The sequence below is a fragment of the Leucopleurus acutus genome, assembly GCF_964270905.1.
Source record: "Leucopleurus acutus genome assembly, chromosome: 5".
NCBI classification, from domain to species: domain Eukaryota; kingdom Metazoa; phylum Chordata; class Mammalia; order Artiodactyla; family Delphinidae; genus Leucopleurus; species Leucopleurus acutus.
Window position 1 is genome coordinate 129,778,235 of NC_139147.1, and position 24,793 is coordinate 129,803,027.

The 24,793-nt window shown below is 45.6% G+C and overlaps 1 protein-coding gene across 1 annotated transcript in view; it reads right to left on the reverse strand.

Annotated features, from left to right (window-relative positions):
* Positions 1-24,793, reverse strand: part of BFSP2 (beaded filament structural protein 2) — a gene marked incomplete at both ends in the record, with an annotated part of 86,072 nt that overhangs the window by 15,512 nt on the left and 45,767 nt on the right. The window contains 4 exons of the mRNA XM_082839290.1: positions 1,970-2,190; positions 8,689-8,820; positions 22,704-22,865; positions 23,841-23,997. Coding sequence (XP_082695416.1) covers positions 1,970-2,190; positions 8,689-8,820; positions 22,704-22,865; positions 23,841-23,997 — 672 coding nt within the window. The remainder of the gene's footprint in view (positions 1-1,969; positions 2,191-8,688; positions 8,821-22,703; positions 22,866-23,840; positions 23,998-24,793) is intronic.

A 24,793-nucleotide genomic window follows, 5' to 3' on the forward strand; every position in this document is an offset into this window, starting at 1 on the left:
TCTCCATTAGCTGAAACAAACAAACAAAACCCAAAAAACACATTTGAGTGAGACAAGCAATGGATGATGAAAATTAGTAAAGAAATCACAACAGAATTATACAAAAGGCAGGTGTCTCACGGAAAGAATTTGGCCTTTGGAACAAGACAGTTTGGCTTTCAAATCCCACCTCCATGGTAATTAGCTGTGTGACCTTGGGCAAATGATTGAAGCTCTCTGAGGTTTTGTTTCCTGGCTGTAAAGTGGGGATAATGATGTAGTTCTGGCAGGGTTTTGTGGAGAAATGACGATAACATAGAGCTTAAGACTGTGCTGGCACATAGCAGGCACTCACTGGATGGAGTCCTTATATTCTTGAAGTAAATTCAGTCTATCTTGTTACTTTTTGGATTTGTTTAATACGATTTTGTGTAGTCAGATATTCATAGGCATCTGAAAAAATTCGCTTTGTTACAAACATCTAGCTTTTATAATCAACAGAAATCAATCCAATAAAAAGACAGCTGGAAAGGAGCTGGATGACATGTTTTTGTCTGAAAGAGCAAGGGTTAGGTTGCTTCCATGTGGCCCTCTTGTCTTCTGAGGAAGGGTTGGTACAGAGCACACTGGAGACCCAGGAGACCTAGGCTCTGGTCCAGCTCTGCCTCTTCCTCCTATTTTGATCACTGGCAAATCCTTTTCTACTCTGGCCTTCTTATTCTCTCTGGAATCAGGAGGGGTTGTACTACGTAATTGATAAGTTGTCTCTTAGAGCTGCTATTCTACTATGTATTCTCTTCCTCATTCAATGTATGCCACAGAAGGGACCTTGGAGGGCAATATGACGATACAGAATTGTGATAAAGGCTTCAATTTCCTTAAAAAGCTGGCAAGGAAGCTAAGCCCCAAGACTCATGCATATGCCACAGGAAACCTTACCCATTAAAAAAAGACTACATATGTATGTGTATACACATATATGTGTATACATATATGTATATATACCACATACACACATATATATACATAGACGTATACATGCCATTCCCAACCTGTTGCCTCTCTCCAGTATGGAGGCTGGAAAAGCTAAATAGTTGCTTTCCCAGCATCCCTTGCAGGTAGGTCTGGTCATGTGAGATAGAAGGAAAAGTCTGTTGGAGCCTCCCCAAAACATTTTTCCTTCACTGAAAAAAGGAGTGAGCCATGCAGGGAAAAGCCTTTCTGCTGTTTCCTCTTGCCTCCCCTTTCTGGCCATGCATGATGTCTGGTTATGATGTCTGGAGCTGAGGTAGGCATTTGGCAATTGGGGGTGACAAAGATGAAGACAGGGATGGTGTATCAGAGGGATGAAATGAGCTTGGGACCTGACTGACATCACGGAGCAGCCCGGCCTACCTCATTTCTGGAACTCTTAGGTAAACATGGTTTATGCCCTTGCTGCTCAAAGTGTGGTCTGTGGACCAGCAGTATAGACGTCACCTAAGAGTTTTGTCAGAAATGCAGAGTTTCAGGCCCCACCTCAGACCTTTGGAAATAGAATCTGCATTTTAAAAAGGTGCCCAGGCTTGGCATGTTTTGAGTGCATATTAAAGTTTGAGGAGCATTAGTTTATAGCTACACTAATTAGGATTTATTACAGGCAGCTGAAAGCATTCCTAACTGCTACCATGTATGGTAGGAAGTATGCATGAACACATATAGGTATGTCTGTGGTGTGTGGCTGTATGTCTGCATCTATGAATGCATACACACATCCACACATATACGTATACATACATAAGTACATAATGTATTTAGTCTATATATTTGCATATATATGAATAGAAAAATCCTGAAAGGACACAGGCTGTGGGAGTGGGGCTGGGTGTTGGGAAGTTTGGGAGGTGATTTCTCCTTTTTACACTAATTACTTCTACAGTGTTTGAAAAAGTGTCTAGTTTAAACCCAAGAGTATCTACTCCTTTCCTAACAAAGCCGAGCAGAGACGCACCTGCTCTCCTCGCGGTCCAGCAGCGCATGGTAGGACGCCACGTCCCGCTGCATCTGGCACTTGTGTGCCAGCAGGTGCTCGCGGGCCTGCAGCTGCTGCTCCGCCTCTGTGCGCATCTCCCTGAGCTCCGCCTCCAGCCTGCTGACCACGGCGCCCAGGTTCTGCAGCTCGATGTCGTGCCAGTGCTTGGCATCGTGCAAGGTGTTCTCCAGGCCTCGTTTCTACAAGAGAGGGAATACGGTCCAGACCCAAGGCCGATGGGCAGGGCCTTGGAAGAGGGAGATGGGCAGAGCAGTGGGAGGGGCTGGCATCGGCCTGGTCTTTCTGTTTCTCCCAGGACGATGACCTTGACAGGCTGACGTGGCTCAGTGGGGAAGTAATGAATCCTCCTGGGGAGGCCAGAGTCTTGCTTAGTCTGATTCACTGATCCTTCCAACAGGGGTGGAGGTGGGGAGGGAGAAGAGGAAGAAGGAGGGGGAGAGAGACAGGAACCGGAGAGCCGGATGAGAGAGAATGATGAGAGAAGAGGCAGATGAGTGAGAGAGAGAACGAGAGAGGACAAGTGAGAGAGAGAGAGAGAGAGAGAGAGAGATTCTCACACACACACACACACACACACACACACACACACACACACGAGGCAGTTTGCAGGTGTTTTTTCTTGGTGAACCGCCACCCACCGTCCAGCTGGAACGCAGTCTCCTCCTGCATTCCTCCCAGATTCCCACAGTCAGAACGAATGTCTCTGGCCTCTACACACTCACTGTGGTTTTTTAGTGTTTTAGTAGCACATCTTGCTAGTTCCTCTGCCCCTTGCTGCCCATTCGCCCCCTCCTCTGCCTGAGCTGTGCTGTGCAGGTTGGTCTCTACTCCACTCGCAGCTTGGTCATCTCTGTGGATGACTCCTGTGTTGATGCGTCCAGCACAGATCTCTGCCCCAAGCAGACTCGGTACTGAGGTTCTTACTGGAAATATATGCAGGCCATGGGCCCTATTCAAATCAAGGTGTCCAAAATGGAGCCATCGGCTTCCTTTGGAACCTGCTGGCCCCTCCTCTCCTGTGCTCCCGCTGGTGAACCCACATGAGCTAGAAACCGGGGAAAGACATGGCCCTGATCCTGCTTCCCTCCCAAATTCAGTCATTACTGAGTCCTACCTCTTGTACATTCAGAAACATTTTCCCATACGTGCCCCCTCTTGTCCAGCCACCAATGCCCCAGATCGATTCTTATCACCTCTCACCTGGGGTAACCTCCATGGCCTCCTAGCCCATCTCCCTGCCTGTGGTTCCTCTCCCTCTGTATCCCCCCACAGCAGCCACAGTGTGCTGTCTAAAGTCCAAATCTGGGCTTGTATCTCCCCTTCTCCTCACCTGGCTGACTCCTATTCACCCCACGTCCAAGCACAGGGGTTACATCTCCTAGGAAGACTTCCTTGATGCCCTCTTGCCTCTGCCACCACCAGGCTGGGTTAGGGTGTCCCTCCTCTGGGTTTCACAGCTACCCAAGCACATGCATGCCCTTGAACTTATCATAGCGGGCTGAGCTTCTTAGGGGCATGTCTGCTCTAGCAGATGCTGAGCTCTTTGAGAGCAGGAACCTAGTCTCTGTAAACCCAGCGACAGGACAGGGCCTGGCACAGAATAGGTGTGTGTGTGTGTGTGTTGCCCAAGTGACAGCACTTTTATTATGGTGCACTTATTGCCCTGTCTCCCCACTAGACTGAAACTTTCTTCTCATCTTTCCATATACCAAGCCCTGCAAACTGTAGGGCTGACCAATAAAAAAATGGTATGCCCCTCTCTTTAACATCTTTTAGTAGTAGTAATTATGTAGTTCTATAATTTAGCATCTGGCTTTTTATTTTATATAACACATAAGAAACAAATAAATATCTTTCTAAATTGGACTGAGTCAAGTCTTGATGAAACAAGTTTCTATACCCTTTTTTGACCACTGTGGCTGAAATAGAAGACTCTTGGTCATGATGTCATCTTGAATCATGGCTGCTGTTAAGCAGAGGCCACCATATTATCTTATTTAAATCTTCCCAATTCCATAGGATATGAGGAAGTTGAGTCAGATTCCCATCCTAGGTATGTCTACAGGTGGCAAAATGTGATTAGTGGAAATAAATCTAGATCAGTGTCTTGTCTGGTTATTATTTTGCTGGTGAGATCTGAAAACCCCTCCATGGCAGTGAGGATGCAGAAATGGTCACCTGGACTTTGAGAATCATTCGTTCCAACCTCTCTGGGTTTTCTCCCTTTGTTTATCAGGGAACGGCTTGGTTTGTGAGTGGTGGTTGTTGACATTGGACCTGTAACATCTGTGATTTGGAAAAACCTTTCATGGAATCAGGTTTGGATCATCTGTCTATAGTTTTTGCCCTGTGTACGTGGTGACTTTTCCATGTGGCTTGGGGTTTTTCGCTGAAGACTTAGGACCCACTGCCCAAGGTGGGTTCATGGGAACACCTATCAGAGGTGCCACGTCTTTTCCATTCCACCCTTAGAGTCCAAGTCAAGCTTCTGCACTATGTCCCTGACATCTTGACCTGGTTCTCACAGAGATGCCTGTGCTTGAGTCTCTATGATCAGCCATGCTGTGGGTCTCCTGCCCCGGCCCACTCACCACACAGCACCAGCAAGCAAACTGAGATCACAAAAGCATGCTTACTCTTGTCTCTAGAGATCTGAAGGGACTTCCTTAAATTGCTAAGCCCTCTGGAAAGTAAAATAGTGACCTTCTGTGATTTCTGGACTGAATTCCATTCCTGGTCTGAGTTGACTGAACACAGAGCTCAGGGGCCCTCAGACACCATTATTGATGCCTGGCTGCCGCTATAAACAGTGCCTTCTTGGCAAAGGAGCTGAAAATGTCACCAGCTCGGCTGTCTGATGCTTACATAGCTTTGAGGGCCTGTGTGTGCACAGGTTGCTGTGACTGAGGGTAGCAGGATGGCTGGATGAACTCTGCCATGTTGGAAAGCCGTACACGTGTGTGCTACCTGTTCTGGCTCATCTATGTTCCTGACCTTGCCTGCAAGGCCCAGCGACCAGAACTCTGATCTACTAGAGCCACAGGGGACAGAGGCAGCCCATCCTGGGTTCCGAACCCAGCCAGCACATCACTGCTCCATCTTCTGGTTGGGGGGTGAGTTCTTGTCCTATTTGTTCAGGACCATGGGGTTTAGGTGTGGTGATCAGATGATGCCAACTTGGGGCATACTAGAGGTATACTAGAGGTTATAATAATAATTTTATAATGATAATTAATAACAGATACCACTTATTGACTCTGTGCCGGGCAGGGTGCTAAGGGCTTGACCTGCATTATCTAGTTAATCATGCCAATGACTTTATGAGGAAAATTCTATGATGGTTCAGTGGTTGATCACGTTTCCAAAGGCAGCTGCAACAATAATCTCCATCCCACCTGCACTTTCTCTCCGTGATTTTGCCACTGTCTCATCAAGAGGCAGATTCCTGTGGAATCTGGGCTGGTCTGTGACTGCTTTGACCAACAGAATGCTGCATAAATGATATTCGGGGACTTTCAAGCCCAGGTGTTAAGAGGCCTGGTACTTTCTGTGCGCACCCTCTGAGGGAAGCCAGATGCCATGTCCAACAATGTAAGACTGCCATGATACGAGGAAGTCAAAGCCAGGTATGTGCAGAGGCCACGTGGAGAGAGAAAAAGAGATGCAGAGCTGAGGCATTGGGCATGTGAGCTGAAGCAGCCATTCTTGGACATTCCAGCCCCAGCAGATGCCACATGGCATGGAGAAAAGCCATCTCTGCCGAGTGCTCCCTAGATTGCTGAATAAATGAACAAATGATTTCCTGTTGTCCTAAGCCACTAACACAGCAGATGGATGTGATAACCAAAATAGATCCTCACTGTACAAGGGAGAAAACGGCATCTTCGGGAGGTCACACAGCTAGTGAATAGAGGAGCCAGGATTCAAGACTCCAGGGTCTGAGTGCCTGTCCCGAACTCCACAGGACAGCCACCGTCTAGTGCATGATAGAGCCAGAGAGCTCTGCCTCTCTACTTATGATTCATGTTAGTGGGCAAATCCCTGAACCACAGTTTTCTCTTCGGCAAAATGGGATGCAGTCACAGTCTACCCTACTTAACGTTTCCATGAAGCTCTGATGAGAGATTGCAGGTGAGCATGCTCTTATTACTGTTTCTATCACTTTGAAGAAATTGTGTTTTGGGCACTGTACCAAGTGCTTTGGGGACATAAAACTAATTAGACATGGACCCTGCCCTCCAGGAGTTAATGTGAGTTCAGTGCATGAGCTGATATAACCACATGAACCAGGGGCTCTGAGTGTGAGTGGGTGGCAGGTGGGAGGGATCACCCCAGCTCTGGAGTCAGGGTCTAGGCTTCACGGTGGGTGTGGCACTTTGGTGAGCTCCACCTCACCTGTGCCCAGGGTGTGGATGACAGGAGCAGGTAGAGGAGGCAGAGTCGGGGGAGGAGTCTCCTTCTAGACATGGGAGAACATATCCAAGGGCTCAGGTGTAGGAAAGCAAAGGATGAGTTCTGGGCATTAAAATGAAGCCCGAGTTGGGTGGTATTGGAAGGTCTGGCAAAGGAAGACTTTCTATTTTACCCACAGGCAATTCCAGGGGGTGGGGACACTGATAAAGCAGGAGGGAGGGGACAGTAGATAGAGGAATGGCCCAGATGGTGCAACAGGGGACAGGTGGAGTCTATCGAAGGGAGGAGAGGGTGGATAAAGCTCCAGAGATATTTTGAGGTGGGAAATGGAAGCCGTAGACCTCAAGTTGGAGGACATTCATCTTCTCTGCAGAACAGTGCTGGTGACAGCATCTGCCAAGGGGCAGAGGTAAGGGCGGGCTGGGGGCGTGTGAGGATGGAGACTGCTGGAGCATCCACTCTGGGGAACACAGGAAGTACCCCTGCTTTTTTCTGTCATTTGTGTACTGGTTTTCTTTTACCAATCAGGTGATGAGCGTTTAGAAGACAGGAAACATATAATTCTTGATGGCCTCTCCCAAGTCTAAGGGAGGGCTCAGCACGTAGTAGGCTCCCAATACATGTGTGTGCAATACGAGCTGGGTGATGTGCACCAGCTACTTAGGCTGCAATTTCTCCAGGCTTTGTTTTTGATGATGTGGCTTGAGGATACATCCCTCACCTTTTGCCTGGAACTTTCTATCACCAGAAGGGTGGCAATTTTGGCAGCTACAAGGACATCTGGTGGAGAAATGGCAACCTCTTAACTGTGTCTAAAGCAACTGCATTCCCAACATTAGGATGTTTATCAAGGGTTATGGCAGGTGAATAAAACTGATTAGCATAAAATCCACATAACACTGAACAACGCAATCTCTTTCAGACAACTTTTTAGTTAAAGTAGCAGTGATTTAGGCTGTAGTTTCCTGATCTTTCTCACCTCAGATCCTTTCCTCACACCCCCTTGCACTGACCCAGATCCCATCAGAGGATGACTCGGAGAAAAGTGGAGCAATGAGACGTGTGTCGTGCTGTAGCAAGACTGAGCATCTTCCCTGAGCTGACTGGGCACCATGTGACCTTGTTGCTGGGGACAACGGACCAAGTGAACTGAAGACCTTTGAAGGAAGGGAACTGGGGGTGATGGGATGATCTTGGCAGTAGGCAGAGGAAAACTTGTTTCTGAGGGGAACCAACTAGAACAAATACTTGAGCTAACTTGGTGGCAGGCTGTGGCTAAAGCAGGAGGTGGGGCTGGTGGTTTGTGATGGAGCTGTCATGGGTGGCAATACTGAGATGAGGTGTATGGGGGGAGTGGAAGAATGGGTACCCGAATAGCCCAGGACTTGAGGCTGTTGGGAGAGAGGGGCTTCTTGGGCCTCAACGACGTCCAGACTACCTCAGCTGCACAGGGATTATACAACCCAACCCCTTCGTGCACTCTGGTGTGTACGAACACCTGTGGTTTGATTCAGTACACATGGCCCCCTGGAGGCATCCAGGAGGAGCCGTGCTTGACCCTAACAGAACTTCAGTCCATCCCAGAGATCAGAGAGTGGATTACTGTATTATTAATAATCATTTTAACTACTAATAATAATTAATAATGCAAGAGATCCGTCCACAAACCACAGTGAGTCTGAAGAGCTAACTAGCTTACTAGTTTTGCTTGGGTTCCCCAGAAGCAGAGCCAGACACAGGGATCCTGGTACATGCCAATAATTAAGGAGTTCCTTTCAGGAAAAGGGGGAGAAGGAAAGCAGTTCAGGACAATGTAAAGTGTTAAGCCAGGAGGTGGTCTTGGCTGGACTGTGGCTATAGCCTGATCCCTTGGAGAGCTCTGGAGTGTGGATTACAACACAGAGCAGAGTCCACTTTGAAGCAAGTGGACTGGGCTTTTAAACCCCACTGTCAGTCAGTCATTGGCCAATGGCTGAGGACTGGGGGGGCACGCCTACCATCCTAGACCAGGTCTTCTTTTTGGCAGAGGGCAAGTCTCTGGGCATCTGTGGCGTCAGCAGCCAACAGCCAGGGCAGCAGCCTGGTGAAGGGGATTTCACTGGGGCACTAATTGTGTCTACTACATTTGTCATTTGGTATCGGTTGATCCTTTGCAGGCCTCAGAACTCATGTGCTGTGAGATGGGAAACCCATATGACTACAGTTAGACAGTTGAGAGTAAAACTTCACGCAGGAAAGGCCAAGGCTCTTCCTGGCCCACTCACCAGGGCCCGTAAGGATTCCGTCTCGGCCTGCAGGCTCTGGATTTGGCAGGAAGTGTTGTGCACCTCCACCCTGAGGGCAGCAGCCAGCTTCTCTTCCTGGGTCTGGGCCCTGCGGGCCACCTCCGTCTGTTGCTGTGGAGAGGCAGGGGTGAGCAGGGGGAACCAGGGCCTGAACCCGTCCTTCCGTCTTACCTTCTCCAGTCACCACTCCGCAGCCTCTAACTCAGAGGAAACAGCCATTTGATTTGAAAATCGCTCTTTTTCTATCGGCGCCCACACCAGCTTGTATTCCAACATTTATTTAGTTTGAACATATAATGCATACAAATGGAATAAAATTCAAAAGATTTTCTAAAGGATATATAGTAGAAAGTCTCCTTTTCTTCCTGTGCCCTACTTACTTTGTTCTCCTGTTTCTAGGTTCTCATATCTCCTTCCAGAAATATTTCATATATTTATAAATAAATGCATATGAGCATCCCTCCTTGCTTTGGTACTTAACATATTTTTAGAAATTATTCTATAGCAGTATATATAGATCACTTACATTTTTTTTTAAGGGCTGCATGGTAATGCCTTGCTTGGAAGTACTATGATTATTTGGAAGTTCCCCACTGATGGACACTTAGCTTGTTTCCAGTCTTGGCCTATTATGAACAATGATGCAGTCCCTCATTTTCCATACATGGGAGGATCTCTGAGGGGTAAATTCCTGTAGTGGAACTGCTGAATCAAAAACGTAGGCATTTGTGGACTTCCCTGGTGGCTCAGTAGTTAAGAATCCGCCTGCAATGCAGGGGACACAGATTTGAGCCCTGGTCCAGGAAGATCCCACATGCCATGGAGCAACTAAGCCTGTGAGCCACAACTACTGAGCTTGTGTGCTGCAACTACTGAAGCCCACGAGCCTAGAGCCCGTGCTCCACAACAAGAGAAGCCACCGCAGTGAGAAGCCCACGCACCGCAATGAAGAGTAGCCCCTGCTCGCCACAACTAGAGAAAACCCGCATGCAGCAACGAAGACCCAATACGGCCCCCTACCAAAAAAAGTAGGCATTTGTAATTTTGATAAACGTTGGGAATTTGTAACCCCTTCCAGTGCTCCAATTGCCCCACACCTTGCTCAAACAAGGAGTGAACAAATTTGACCTGATAGTCCCTGTTTCCCTGTAAAAACCCATCTGACCACACTGTGAATTTAGGGGGAAGGTCTGTGCTTTGAACCTTCTCCCCAGAGCAAGATGGACATATTCTGATTACTCCTCTTTGCTGGGGAAAAGGAAAAACATGAGAGCTCTCCCTCATTTATCTTCAGTGCAGTCTGATAAAATGTCTACAAGGCAGTGATGTAGGAGAAAATAAACTGCTTTCTCTCCTAAGTTACTGGCTTTCTGAATTTGCTATCTTTACCACATATGAATACTTATTTACAGAATTATGTGCAAATAGTCCAGCCTAACTCACTGGCTAAGAAATCCCAAGTCAAAAGGCTCACATCTCAATAGTAGTTCTGCCAGTTCTTACTGTTTGGGGGCTATAAAGAGCTCAACAAAAATGTCCATTAAAGGCTTGGGAGCAGCTGAAGGAGAACATAACCCATGGACCCTGCTCTGACTGGTTGGCCCGTGACTGTGTGTCTCCGGGCCATCATTCCGCCCGTAGATGACATTGAGTGGGGAACAATAATCATATGATGACTGCCTCCTGGGATCACCATGAGGCTCCCATCAGGTTATGCATGTGGAGGCTTTTAGAACCTTAAAATCATGCAAATATTGGCTATATATATTTTCTATGTGTAACAAGGAATGTAGTACCCAACAAATGAGTTTGTAAAAAGCCACTATGAGTTGAATACTACTAACGATAACTAATATATATTGAGCATTTTGTGCCACTTTGTTCACTGCTTTTTATTTTTTGGGGGGGCTGTGCTATGTGGCCTGTGGGATCTTAGCTCTCCAGTGGTGAAAGAGCAGAGTCATAACCACCAGACCACCAGGGAATTCCCTTAACTGCTTTAAGTCATTTAATCTTTTAATCTTTACATTTATCATTTAATCTTTACAACCCTGTGGAGCAAGTGTCATTGTTATTTCCATTTTACATGAGGAAACTGAGGCACAGAGAGATTGAGCTATTTATTCAGGATCAAATGGCCCGGACTTCCCTGGTGGCGCAGTGGTTGAGAGTCTGCCTGCTGATGCAGGGGACACGGGTTCGAGCCTTGGTCCGGGAAGATCCCACATGCCACAGAACAACTAAGATGGAGCACCACAGTTTCTGAGCCTGGGCAGCTAGAACCCGTGCTCTGCAAAAAGAGAAGCCACCGCAGTGAGAAGCCCACATACCACGATGAAGAGTAGCCCCTGCTCGCCGCAACTAGAGAAAGCCCGCGTGCAGCAATGAAGACCCAATATAGCCAAAAAGAAATAAATTTTAAAAAATAAAAAAAAAAGGAGCATAAGGCCCTGAGGGTCAGAGCTGGGATTCAAGCCCAGCAGCCGACCCCAGTGCTGTGCTCTTAACAACCAGTACTTAATGCTGCCGATTCCACCAATGCCTCAACTTAAGACCCTCCAAATTAGAGCTGTCTCTCTCAAAGAGAAGGTGGATCCCTCTAAAATACCCTCATCGTTCACCAAGTCCTGTGATCAGTAGCCCGGTTTTTCTTCCTCCCTCTGGGGCCGGGGCCTGGCCAGATGGGCTGTGTGGGAGAGGGGTACCCTGGCAGACAAATGGAGTCAGAGTGGCCAGGGGCAGCCGTGAGCTGAAGCTGGCTCCTAAAAGCTCACAAAAGCCAAGTGTTAAAGTTTCAGGAATTTTGTGATCTGGTGGTTATGTAGCCATCATTCAAAATTAGATTATATCAAGTTACAATCAAATAAGTTATATGAAAAAGGGTAATAAATACATCACTGGCTAATTATTTTGCATTTTATTATTATCTATGCTACTGAGGTAATTTACATCAATGGTACTTGCGTGGTAGAAATAACACATGATGCTGTGCTCCTGCACATCTCTTCCCAACTTTGTCTTCATTTACATCATGTTAGTAGTTTGAAATCAACCATGGTGAGAGTATTTACACCATGGAAACTGGCAAACACTACAAATCAGGGGTTGAATTATTGTTTTGTTGATTGTCCAGATTTAAGAAAGGGATGCAGAAAATGTTAATAATGCAGATTACACTTAAAAGTGGGTCATGTCTGTAGCTATTGTACTGGGAATGGAACAAAAATTAGAGGGACTATTCTTCCAGTGTCTGAAAATTATCATGTGATTCACAAAGAAGTCACTCACAATGCTGATGCATGAACTCATCCAAATATTAACCAAAATTCATAGCAGAGCTATCCTCATTCATCATTGATGTGAGTGACTATTTGCTTAACCAGATATTAATAATCAAGCATTTTTCTGTAATCTGACTTTGTGACACTATTGTTGATGACAGAATTATAAAAATGGCTGGTGGATTTCGCAAGAAATAGCAAGTCACACTGAAGCTACAGATGCAAATGGAAGAGCAAAGTATTTTATCTTAAAGTGTGTTATTTCTAAAATTGCATAAAGAAAACATCAACAGAAACTTTCATGTTACCTTTTAGGTAGTGTTATGAATTTGACTGGCACATGAAAACATATGTTTACATTTCCTTGCAGAGAGCAGCTGGGAAACATCACCAGCACAGGATGGGTAAGAGCCAGGCATGAGGGGAAGTCCAGTCCCACGGAGGCATGTTTTAAAGCCTTGGTGGGCAGGTCTGGGGTAAGCTGCTGGCCAAGGCCATAGCCCTGGCACTGAATGAACTGTCCCTCCTCTCGACCCAGATAATGTACTCGGTAGTTCAGTGGCACACACTGGTCTCTGGAGAGATGAATCCCCAGGTCTTAGTTTTATTGGCAAAATGCTGTACCCAAGTGTTTCCCAAATATTCTTGGACAACCAGCATGGTTTGTCATATATCTGCATACTAATTCAAACTGTTTTTATTTGAACCAATTCACTTTTTCTTTGTAAATAAATGTCTTTAAAATGTAAACTACAGTTAAGTTCTCAGATTTTAAAGTGTGTCAGCATCATCTGGGGGACCTTGTGAAAATGCAGATTCTGATTCAGGAGATCCTGAGTGGGCCCCAGGAATCTGCATTTAAAACTTCCACGTGATGCCTGGTTCATGGAAGCAAAGTTCTAGATTGCTACAGAAACTGATAAAACTGTATTATTTGCCATAGATAAAAGATAACTGAAAAAAATCAATAAAATTAAAGCAACCACTGTATTATATTCTAGCAAATGTTGCTTGCCAAGCTGCTGAGTCTCAAAGCCGGTTTTCTCTTTGTTGAAAGGCAAAATTAATAAGTATAAGAGAAGTGTTAATGATGCCCCAGCACCAAATGGAAAATTTCTTGCACCATTTTTAAATTACGATGGAAAGAGAAAAAGAAATTAATTTGATCACTGTGGGTTTCAGTTTTGTTTTATATCACGTCCCAGACCTCAAATCAGCTTGCCACAAATGACACTTGCCCTTCATCTGGGGACAGTTAATTGTTTTAACTCACCTAAAAGTATTACATGTTCTTCTCCAATGGCTTTTTAGATTTATGTTTTCTCGTTATTATAATAACTCCTGTTTCCATTTCAACCCAACGCCTACAGATTTCTCCTCACAGACCAAATAGGAGGTGTGTGGTTCTAGCTCCTGAGCATGGGAAGGGAGGATTGATCTGTCGTTCAGTGCCATTGCTGGGATGTGTGCTGAGGTTCAGATATGTTGGTTCCCAGGCTTGAAAACCAACTTGAATTCTGGGCTCCTGCACGAGCCGAGCCACCCAGGTTTGCACTCCAGCTGTGTTTCTGGGGCAGGAAAGCATGTTGGCATTTTGAAATATGGTAAAAATTTTCAAATTAAAATTTAAAAATTGGCACAGTGTTGCCCATGAAGGATGGATGTGACAGACAAAGAGCAGCAGGCTGTTGAGTAAGTCAGAATGAAGAATTGGAGGGTCTCCAAATGGAGGGGAAAAGAGGCATCTCCACACCCCACCCATTTGGCTGATTATCTTTGCCATTCCCCAAAACACCCTTGGCGATTGGAAAAAATGGCCACTTTGTGGTGTGAGGGGAGACTGAGAGTTTAGGGGGGCAAAATGTGGAGAGCAACGATGCTGGTGTGTTCTTAGCAGAACGCGTGTCCAGGCTGAGCCCTCAAGGGTGGACGTGTGCAGCCTGCCTTTCCCCAAGCAGTTGCTGTGTGGGTTCCAGCAAGTCACAAGCTCTCTGTTTTTTGCAGCTGGGGGACAGCTTTATGAGAGTATTGCTCTGCTGCAGAGCACAGCTAACGGCCTTGCTCTTAAACTTCTCAGATCTCACAGGATCACACGGACCTCATTATGGTCACTTTCATGGAGAAAGGGAAAGCAGTGGGCTCCTTGGGGACAAAGGGGTTCCCGATCTTGCATGATAGACGAAGCTTATCCACAGGGAGGGCACAGATTTGTGGTCTGGAAAGAAGTCTGGCCTAACCTTTTGGTCCCTCAAGACAAAGCCCTCCCAACCTCATACAAGATGTCACTTGTGCTCATCCTTAAAAAAGAGGATGAAAAAGGTCCGCCCACTCCATGAGGTCTGTCTGGGTCAGAGTAGCAGTTAAGAGTGTTGATTCTATAGTCAGAACATGTGGTTTGAATCCCAGCTCTGCCATGGTCTAACTGTGTGATTTACCTAACCTCTCTGTGCCTCAGTTTCCTCCTCTATAAAATGGATAAAATCACAATACCCATCTCGGGTTGGGAAGATGACATGAGAACAGACCTGTCAAGTGCTCAGGACACTGTCGGGCGCTCTGTAAACCCTCAATAAATGCACTGCTGGCCCTGCTTTCCCAGCACAGCTCACTCTGCCTGGTGTGGTCTTTCTGTCCGTTGTCTCCCACCTGCACCCCAGCCAATTTCACACTAGACTGTGGCACCTTGTGCGCAGGAACAACTTCTTACTCACCCCTCAACACCCCCGTGCACCTAACATGGTTTTTATCCCTGGAACATGCCCAACGATGTTTCTTGGAAGTCTACAACGTGTTTCAGGTGCAGGCTTGGGACTGCGGAAGAGGAAGATCTACCAGGAATGGAATTAAACCTCCTTTTCATTAGGAGGATCGGCTGTCATTATTGTAATGATTATAAGGCACTTTCCAGTCACCCAGTGTCATATAAATGTTATTTAGCTGAGGATAGATTTTGATAGGCAGCACACACACACCTGAACTACCCCAGCCAGGTGTAGGATTCACTTGGGAGAAAGCTGGATGCCATCCAGTCTTCACCAGAGACATGGGTCCTCCTTAGTGGGAATTAAAAAGTGCATGTCTCACTCGGTGAAACATCAACACTGGCAGAAGAGCTGGCCTGGCTAGGCTGAGCCATGTCTCTCCTTAAACTTACATGAGAGCTGCTTGGCTGTTGAAGCGTATCTCTTTAGGGTGTAGGACCAACTCCCAGCCTCGGTTGAAGCTGCCAAAGGAAACACAGAGGAGCGTGTGGCTTGGCAGACTTGCTGCCCTATTGGTCGTGATGAACGAGGCAGAAGGGGCTCAGCAAGGAGGGGTATTCTGAGGAGAAAAATATATTCTTCATCTGCAAGTAATTATTGGAGAAGTCTAAGTGACAGCATTTTTGTTCGGGTTCATGGAGATCATTCCATCCCTAAGAAGGCTCGCCTCTGCTCTGTCCCTGCCAGGAGACTAGGTGTTGGATACGAGCCACCTTACCTTAATTTCTCAGGGATCTGGGTTGTTTTATCTTTGCAGATCTCTTAGTTTTGATGTAAGATCCCTACGCTTTTCCTGGGAAAGAGTTACTGTTAAGAAATATCTAAGACAGCTTTGAGATAGTCAGAATCAGTGGCTGGGGATGAGCAAGAATTGAAGCCAGGGACGTTGTGTCCACAGCACCAAGCCTGGGGCCTGCAGCTTGGTTTGTGGTTGACAAATGGAGTGTGAATGAGTGAGTGAAGATTCCTTGGTGGAAGGTATGAGGATGAGGTTGCAATGGTGGATGGGTGTTGACCATTCGTGGGGTTGAAAACACAATATAGGAGATGAGGACCTGGGCTCCCCCCGCATGTGGCTGTGCTGGGTAGTGGGGTAAAGGACTGGCAGTGCCCCCTTGATGAGACAGTCTCTTTATTTTCCCTAGTCTGTTACTCCACCTTCCTGCCCCCAGCCACACCAGCTGGGGCACACCACCATAGCACACAGCTATACTAACACTTCCTTACGGGCTAACAATATGTTTTGAAAGCCAGCTGGAACTACCATAAATTAAGTAAAAAGACAAGTGACAGGGAGTTCCCTGGTGTCCCAGTGGTTAGGACTCTGAGCTTCCAATGCCAGGGCCTGGGTTCAATCCCTGGTCAGGGAATTAGGATCCTGCAAACCTCGTGCTGTGGCCAAAAAAAAAAAAAGACAAGTGACAAGCTGGGAAGATATTTGCAACTTATATCACAGAGAGAAGACTAATTTCTCTAATTTACAAAGAGCCACTACAAACCAGTAAAAAAGAATCCCAGACCTAATAAAAATGGGCAAAAGATACGATCTGATAGTACACACAAAAGCAAATATGGATGAAATTCAGCATGTAAAAGGATGTTCCACCTTCCTCATAATATGACAAATGCAAGATAAAAGTATACTGAAAAACCATTTTTTACCTATAATATTGGCAAAGATCACAAAGCGATCACAAACTGTGAGAACTCACAGTATCAATGAAGATGCAGGGAATGGACATGCTCAAACATTTCTGATGAGAATATAAATTGTTATAACCTTTATAGAGGATAATTTGGCAATGTTTATCAAAATTACTGATGCACATAATTTTTGCCCCAGCAATTCCATGTCTATAAATTTATCCAGCGGATACATTTCTATATTGGGAAATGAGGGACATACAAAGTCAGTGACTAGTCTTATTTATAATAGCTTAAAGATTGGAAGCCACCATTCATCAGCAGGGCACAGGTTAAAGAAACCCTGGGATACCTGTTAGCTGGAACAAGGGTTGGCAACTTTTTCTGTAAAGGGCCAGATAGTAAATGTTTTAGGCTTAGCAGGCCATATGGTCTCTGTTGCAACTATTCAACTCTGCTGGTGTAATGCAAATGCAGCCATAGACAATATGTAAATGATGGGCATGGCTATGTTCCAATAAACCTTTATTTGTGAAAAACAGGCAGCAGGTCAGACTTGGCTTGTGGGCCATAGTTTGCTGCCCCCTGTGGTACAATATTGTACAGCTAAAAACAATATGTTCTGAATGCTACTAATTGTGTTAAAAGAGAAAATATATACATCGTTTCTTGTACTTGCATAAAATGTCTCTGAAAGGGCACATGGGAAAAGGAAAACATTGACTGACCCTACAACAAAGACTGGGTGGCTGGGACATGGGTGGGATGACACTTTTCACTGTATATCATTTTGAGTTTTGAACCAAGTGAAGGTATTAGATATTAAAATGCATAAATAAAAAAAGAAATAAAAGCAAGCTGGGGCCCTTTTGCAAAACTCGCTCTGTGATGTATTTTGAGGTTTAGAAATGCTAGGTGACTCATCTTCAGTGCTTGCTGTGAGCGCACCAGGAGGAATAAGCCAGTGCTTATTTCACAGAAGAGCCATTGAGATTATAGCCAACTCATCAGCACACAGGGACCCCTAGATTACAGATGCTTTCAGCGTTCTGCTCTCTCAAAGGAACTCTCCCAATTGGCTATCATGGCAGGACCATATTAGGCTGTCTTGGAGCCTAGAGCAAGGGACAGTTGAGTGCCAGAAATCCATTTAATCTAATTTCATATATCCTAGAAAATACTGAATCTTCTTGGTAAAAGCAAGCAAAGAAAAGCCATAGACACAGCAGCCTGTATAAAATACTTGCCCTCACAGAGCAAGTTATTGTTTGTGAATACGGATGACATGGTGACATGTTACCCAAGTCTTCTAGTCTCTCATGGGTAGATCTAGACCTATGCTGTCCAGTATGGTAGCCACTAGCCACATGTAGATATTTATGTAAGAAGTCATAAACATTAAATAACATTAAGAATTCAGTTTCTCAGGTGTATCAGGCACATTTCAAGCACTCAGTAACCACACGTGGCTGAGCTGCCACACTGCACTCTGCACAGATTACAGAACAGCCCCATCACTGCAGAGATTTCCATTAGAGGGCACTGTCTGGTGCCTCCTGCAGCTCTAAGACTATCAATAACCGGAAACTTCACAATTCATTTCCACCTCTTCACCTCTCTTCATTCTTAACCATCTCCACAATCTGTCATCCTGACTGTTTGAGGCATGATGGTTATAGCTCAGATAAAGTTTCTGACCACAAATACCTTAAACTGATCTGACGCAAGTGTGACCTACTGTCAGGGCAGGGAGCATGGAGCAATCTACTTGTTGTGGAGTTCCTGGCCCCGAGGGACTCATAGGAGCTGCCACCCACCCCCCTCCAGCTCACGCTGGTGATTGAATAAGCCTTTGGTTACTGTGCACGTCACCCAGCTGCAGTGAACAAGGGACAGAGATTTGGCTTCTGGGAATTGAGGGGAGGGCCTCCAATCCCATCAAGGGAAAACTGAAGTGGGGTAGGTCAACCTTTTGAACCCTAAGCAGCCTAATTCTGAAACTTTGGGAGCCCTTAGCCTTCAGGGTGGCCCCGTTTCCAGGAGGACCGCACACTGTAAGGAAAAGGTCAGTTGGAAGAAACATGGGATTATATGTATCGTGATGGACTGACATGGACATGAAAGACTATAACTGCATTTTTTTTTTTTTTTTTGTGGTACGCGGGCCTCTCACTGTTGTGGCCTCTCCCGTTGCGGAGCACAGGCTCTGGACGCGCAGGCCCAGCGGCCATGGCTCACGGGCCCAGCCGCTCCGTGGCATGTGGTATCCTCCCAGACCAGGGCACGAACCCGCGTCCCCTGAATCGGCAGGCGGACTCTCAACCACTGCGCCACCAGGGAAGCCCTGCATAATATTTTTGAAAGTGTCTTTTTGGCTACCTGGAACTTCATTTTCCTGTTGATGATATGATGCTTGAAATGTTTGCATTTGTGAAAGAAAAACTTAGTAGAAACAGCCTGGCTGCAGGGAAACTAGAAGCTCCTGGCTCTCTCTCCTCCTTCCTTCCCTCCCTTTCTTCCTTCCTGGTAGCAGAAAACACATCTGTGAAATGGGAATAACAAGAGTTCCTGCTTTTGAGGCTGTTGTGAGAATTGAATGAGCAGAAAGGATGTCAGAGGTCTAGCCAGCACAAATGGCCTCACATGGTTATCAGTTTTATTTTTTAATTCTAGGTCTTGTAACAATGACTGACAGATGATTTCGATGTATCCGTAAGTTCTGCAAGTTTTAGGAAAGAAGGGCACTGGGAAATCTTAATCTAGCCAACGTCAGTGTACAGAATACTTGCACTCAGGACTCTCTCTTTTGTTTGTCGCTCTACAGAGTGGACATGTCTCAGCACATGAATCCAGGAAATAGGTGAATAATGGTGACCCTTCAGTATTCCCCAAGGTGGTCTTTTTAAGGTCTGTCAGTTGCACACTGGGAAGTGTGTTCCATGGCTAGCCAGGAGGAGGTGTGGAGGGTGGTATGGCATGCTGTTGGAGGTTCTCGAAGTATCCCCAAATACCCTGAGTTGGGTAACCACATCAAACAGAAAAGGAAGGGCCAGACTTTAAAACACTCTGGAAATTCTCTGGACCACTGTGATCCCCCAGTCACTGAATCACGCAACCTGAGACGCTCCAAAGACTGGACCACTGAGGTTCCCGACATCTATAACACTGTGGCTGGAGAGAACCTGGTGTTATAAGCTTTTACCGATTAAGGAATAAAAAGAGTTGGCAGGAAAGTGATAGCAGATGCTGATGGCATCCACCTTGACTCCTTGGGCCACTACATGTTAGTTCTCCCCAGTTTCCTTCTCTCTGTCAGATTCCGTACCTCTCCCTGGGAGCTCTCTCTGAAGTCTTTGAAAGGTCACTCTGCTAGCAGACGGCAGATGACTGAGGGGAGAGGGTATTACTACCCCAGCTTCCTCGCCTCTCTCCTCTCCTGTATTCTGTACTGTTCCCCAGGCCCCCATGGGGATGCTCCAGTCTCCCCCAGTGGGAGCTGGCTGGATAACAGTGTTCTTTGTTGGTTTGCTTCTCTGCTTCCTGCAACTTCCAAAGAAACCACCTACTCTTCAATATTTGTCTCAGCATCAGTTTCTGGAGGAACTTAAATGAAGACAAATTAATCATGTCAATTAATTTTTAGCCTCTCCAAGCTGAGAGGTAATTAAATACACGTCTGTATTCTCTCTGCAGAATGTTTAGAAAGCAGTGTGTGCTAAACCGTTTCACATTTGTGCTTTGCAGCCAAGAAACCTACAAGATATGTTCAGGCTGGACAAAAGTCAGCCCCCGAGGGCATGACGGCAGTTGACAAAACTATTTATTGGAGGACTTCTGGCTGTCAGTTCTGATCTCTGTTGATGATTAGAGGAATTCACTCATTCTGCAAATATTTTCTGAGCTCTGCCTCTCTGCAAGAGGCCCAGGGAACATCGGCCAAACTGAAATAAGTACTGTCTGTTTTCTCCCAGACGTAGCTTTCAGATTACTCTATTAAAAAACACACTAATGAATCTGTTCAGAATTAATGTTTGAATGACTGTTGGGCTGGTGATGATTCTCAAGAGGGTGAGGGGTGAATAATAATGAAGTTTTTTTTTTCTTTTTCACACTATGCAGGATTAATTTCTGTTAATTACCATACTCCTCCACCCTTTCCCAAAGAGATAATCACTATGGTGTGGTGTAGACCCCAGGAGGGTTGGGACAGAAACAAGTCTGCAAATTCCTGGGCCACTGTGATTTAGCTTTGGAGGCAGAGCCAACAGCCTAATGCAGAGAAAAATATCCCTGGATCAAGAACCAGGAGAGCTGAACTGTGGTGTTTCAACCAGCTGTGCAACTTCAGGACATCAACTGCCCTCTCTGGGTCTCAGTTTCCTCACCTCTAAAATGAGGGAGTGGGGTTGATGGTCTCTAAGGTCATTAATTATAAATATTCATGAGTCCCCTAAGAGGCAATGGACCCAAACCATATATCTGCTTTGGTTTCACTTTCTCTTTGTGTGGTTTTGCCTCTCACTGGTTATGGGGGCTGGATTTCATGGAGTGACTAGGCACTATTTACCGTGGAAATTGTTTGTAGTGACCTGGCCCAAGGATTTGAAGGTTAGAAAGAAGAGCTTTTGAAAAGGGGTAAGGGGTGGAGAATTGGGGAGTGGAAGATGTTTTCTGGGCTGGAGAACATTGGGGGATCCAGACTTGTGAAGACCCTGCGAGGAAGTTTCCTGTTGATACTTGGGGGGCAGGGGTTGAGGAGGGCTGGGAGAAGAAAGAGCAGAAAAGGTCCTCCCGGTTTTCTTTTGGGAGTTTTTATCAACTCTTGTGGTTCCCAAACTTTACTGTGTATTAGAATCATCAGTGAGCTTAAAAACCATGAAGTCCCTCTCCTCCTTCTGATTTAATTGGTCTTGGGCCTGGGTGTCTTTGAAAGTGCACCGAAATAATTTTGTTGTGCAGTCAGGATTGCGACCCACTCAATGGGCACTGAGAAATCAGGAGCAGCCCTCTTGCCTTCTTTCAAATTCTACTTTATTTTTCCCACTTCCTTCATGCTTTCCTTCCTCTTCTGCTCTTTCAATCCTCTGCCTCAGAATTCCAGAATCATGAATGGGTGGGAGAAGGGGAAGGGAAGAACAAACCCTGTGCATTCTATTTTCTGGTTAATTCCTTTCTTATTTATGAGGTTTAATAAAAGATGCTTTCCCTCCATGAATATAATTCATACTACTTTAAAAAAAACTTAAGAAAAACTCGGAAACAAGAAAGAAAAAACATCACAACATGAAATGGATCCCACACTTAAAGATAACCACTGCTAATGCTAATACTTTTACAGTTTAGAGTTTTCTTTCTGATGTTTTTTTTTGAGGAAGACCTTTTCTTCACAGCTTTATTAAGGTATAATTGAAGTACAAGAAACTGTTCTGACCTTTTCTTGATGCCTAGTTTCTTTGTTTGAATGCTTTACCTACTGTGTATAGCAGGGGTTGGCAACTGCAGCCTGAAGGTCAAATCCAGCCCACCTCCTGTTTCTGTAAATAAAGTTTTATTGGAACACAGCCATGCTCACCGGTTACCTTCTGTCCACAGCAGCTTTCACACCACAGTGGCAGAGCTGAGTATTGCAACAGAGACCATCTTGTCCAGGAAGCCTCAATATTTACTATCTTATCCTTTACAGAACAAGTTTGCTGACCCCTGGTACATACCAATCTGTACTCTCTTTTTTCTCCCCATTTTACCTTATTGCCTGAGCAGTTCCCATATTGCTATAAATGCTTCATAAATACCATTTCTAATAACTGCCTGATATTTTATTGCATGGTTAGGCTGTGGCTTAGTCTTTCTCCTGTTATTAAATATTTATCCAGTTTTCTTCCCAATTTTTTTCACCCTTATAATAATGAAGGCTTCAGTGGGTATATCTGGATGTACACTTTATCTGTATTTTCAGTTATATCTTTAGGATGGGGTCTAGATTATTCAAGTGGTAGGCAGGAGCATTTTATGATTCTTGGTACATGTCATCAAATCCCTTCCTCAAAGATGTCACATGGGTTTGTGCTCCCCAACAACTCAGGAAAGCACCCACATTTCCACATGCTTGCCAGCACTGAGTATTACCATTTTAAACTTTTTCTGCATTTAGACAGGTAAACAAAAAGCTTTGTTTTAAATTGCATTTCTTTTCTGTCTAACGAGATTGAAATTGTTGCTTTTCTTCTTTTGCATGTTGGCTGCTACTCATCTTTGCTTGGCCTCCTTCTGCAGAGGGCAGAGTGAGGATGCTGGTCCTGCCTCTTACCTTAGCTTGGAGCAAGGCTCCCGCTTCCGCCCACTTCTTTTCGACATCTCTCTCCCAGTGAATTCTGATCGTCTCAAGGATGTCATCCAGCCCAGTGCCAATGGGAACATCCAATTGTTCCAGCTCAGACCCTGCCAGCTGTTTGTATAGCATTTTCACATCCTGAAAATGACAACATATACCTCAGTGAGTTCCAGAGGAGAAAGAAAAGACACAGAATTCTAGCTAGCTGAAGCCCAGCTCTGTGGGCAATACTTTGCTTCTCATTTTGCTGCTGCCAAACATGGAGCTTCACAAAGACAGGCAAAGTCCCTGGTCCTCTTCCCAGCATGGGCGCTATATTCTCTTTTCCCCAGGATGCATTTCTTAGGCTACTCTTCACAAACCCATGCCCACCCAAAGCACAGATCAAAATAAATAAATAACAAAATAACAACACAGAGTAAGCAATAACAGCAAGATGAAATTTATGAATTTCATAAAGTCAGAGGAGGCGGAAAGAGATTTAAAGATAACTGTGGCGTTTTTAAAGCGTTACCTTTGGAGAGTGGTGACAAACTATGGAGCTGAGGACAGGAGGAAGTGGGCTTATTGATTCCTGGTTAGCTTACAGTTGGACAAAAGAAGGAGCTTCCCAATGTGAACATGGTTAAATGGGTTTTGACTTTTTCCAACTGCAAGCACTGTTTGGATCTTGACCGGTGTAAGGTTGTTTAGAATCACTGCAGGTCTGCAGGACACTGGACAACATCATCACAGGCGGTCCCCTTCAGTTCTGTCACTCAACGATCTGACCTAATTTCACTGATTGTGACTAAACCACAGCCTGGGTCTACTCTCAGAGTTATTTTGTTTGTCCAGTACAGTGTTGAAAAAAAATCTGAACTAGAAAGCTTAGGGGATGCTCCCTCCAATTCAACACACGTTCCATCACTCACTACTGCTTGGACCTGCTGCCTCCCCATTTATGTACCGGCCTGGTCCCTGAAGCCATTTGAGTTTGAAACTCAGGGTAACCTCACCCATTACAAGAAGTTGGGAATATTTTACTGGCATTTTGCCTGCAGCCCTGGGCAAGTGACGCGGAGCGTCACCTGTGTTGTGAAGCTCAGCCCGACAGGTGAGGCCCCCACCTACCTCTTCATAGCTCCTTGACAGAAAGCCAAGTTCTTCTTTCAGGCTTTCTATTTGACTCTCCAGATCCTTTTTTGTCGAATTCGCTTCATCAATTACTTTATACAGAGAGTTAATTTCCTCTTCCGCCGCCTTTCGAAACGGCTGCTCATTTTCATATCTGTAGGTAAAGGAACTCAATCAGCAGAGCTGGGTGACCCCAAAGAAAAATAATCAGATTATAAATGTGACCAACAGACCAATTATGGGATACTTGAGCAATGAATGTTAAAAGTCACTGTTCCAATGGGTTTGAGGACACTGTTAATGCAATTGCTGCCTGTTGATTTATTAAAATGAAAGCGATTGCAGCCGACTTCTGATAACAGGGCACAGGGATTAATTAGGTGCCATCCTCATGGGGCACTGGAAGCACAGAGCTCTAGGGAAAGCTTCTCCAAGAGGTCAGATCCAGGTAAGGGGACCAGTGTTGTCATCATTATGCTGATCTGTCATCCTTTTCACCTGGGGGTCCTTTAACGAACATTACTGAGAATCTGCTAAGTCCCAGGCTGTGTGCTGGTGATCCCCAAATGAAGAACGTGCATGGTTCCTCTCCCCCAAAGCCCAGGTAAAATTTCAGGACCGTGGCTGCAAACCCAAATGCCTTCAGGGACCAAGTGGGGAATGTAGATGAGGGATGAGGGCCAGGTCTGGGCAACAGCATAGAGGTGGGGATTGACACGTGTAGGACAGCACATGCTTCACCTAAAACGGTGCTGCTGCCCAGCCCTCCCCATCACTGCAGCGTGGGAAGGGGTATTCCCTTCTCTTGAGAAACCAGAAACCTGGATTTGCATACAAAATATGCAGAAGCACACAGGCACACATATACACGCAGACACAAGTCTGAAACTGCCCCCTCTGCGTTGTTTCAATCTCTGGTTTGCACAGGGCCTTTTTTCTAACAACTACCC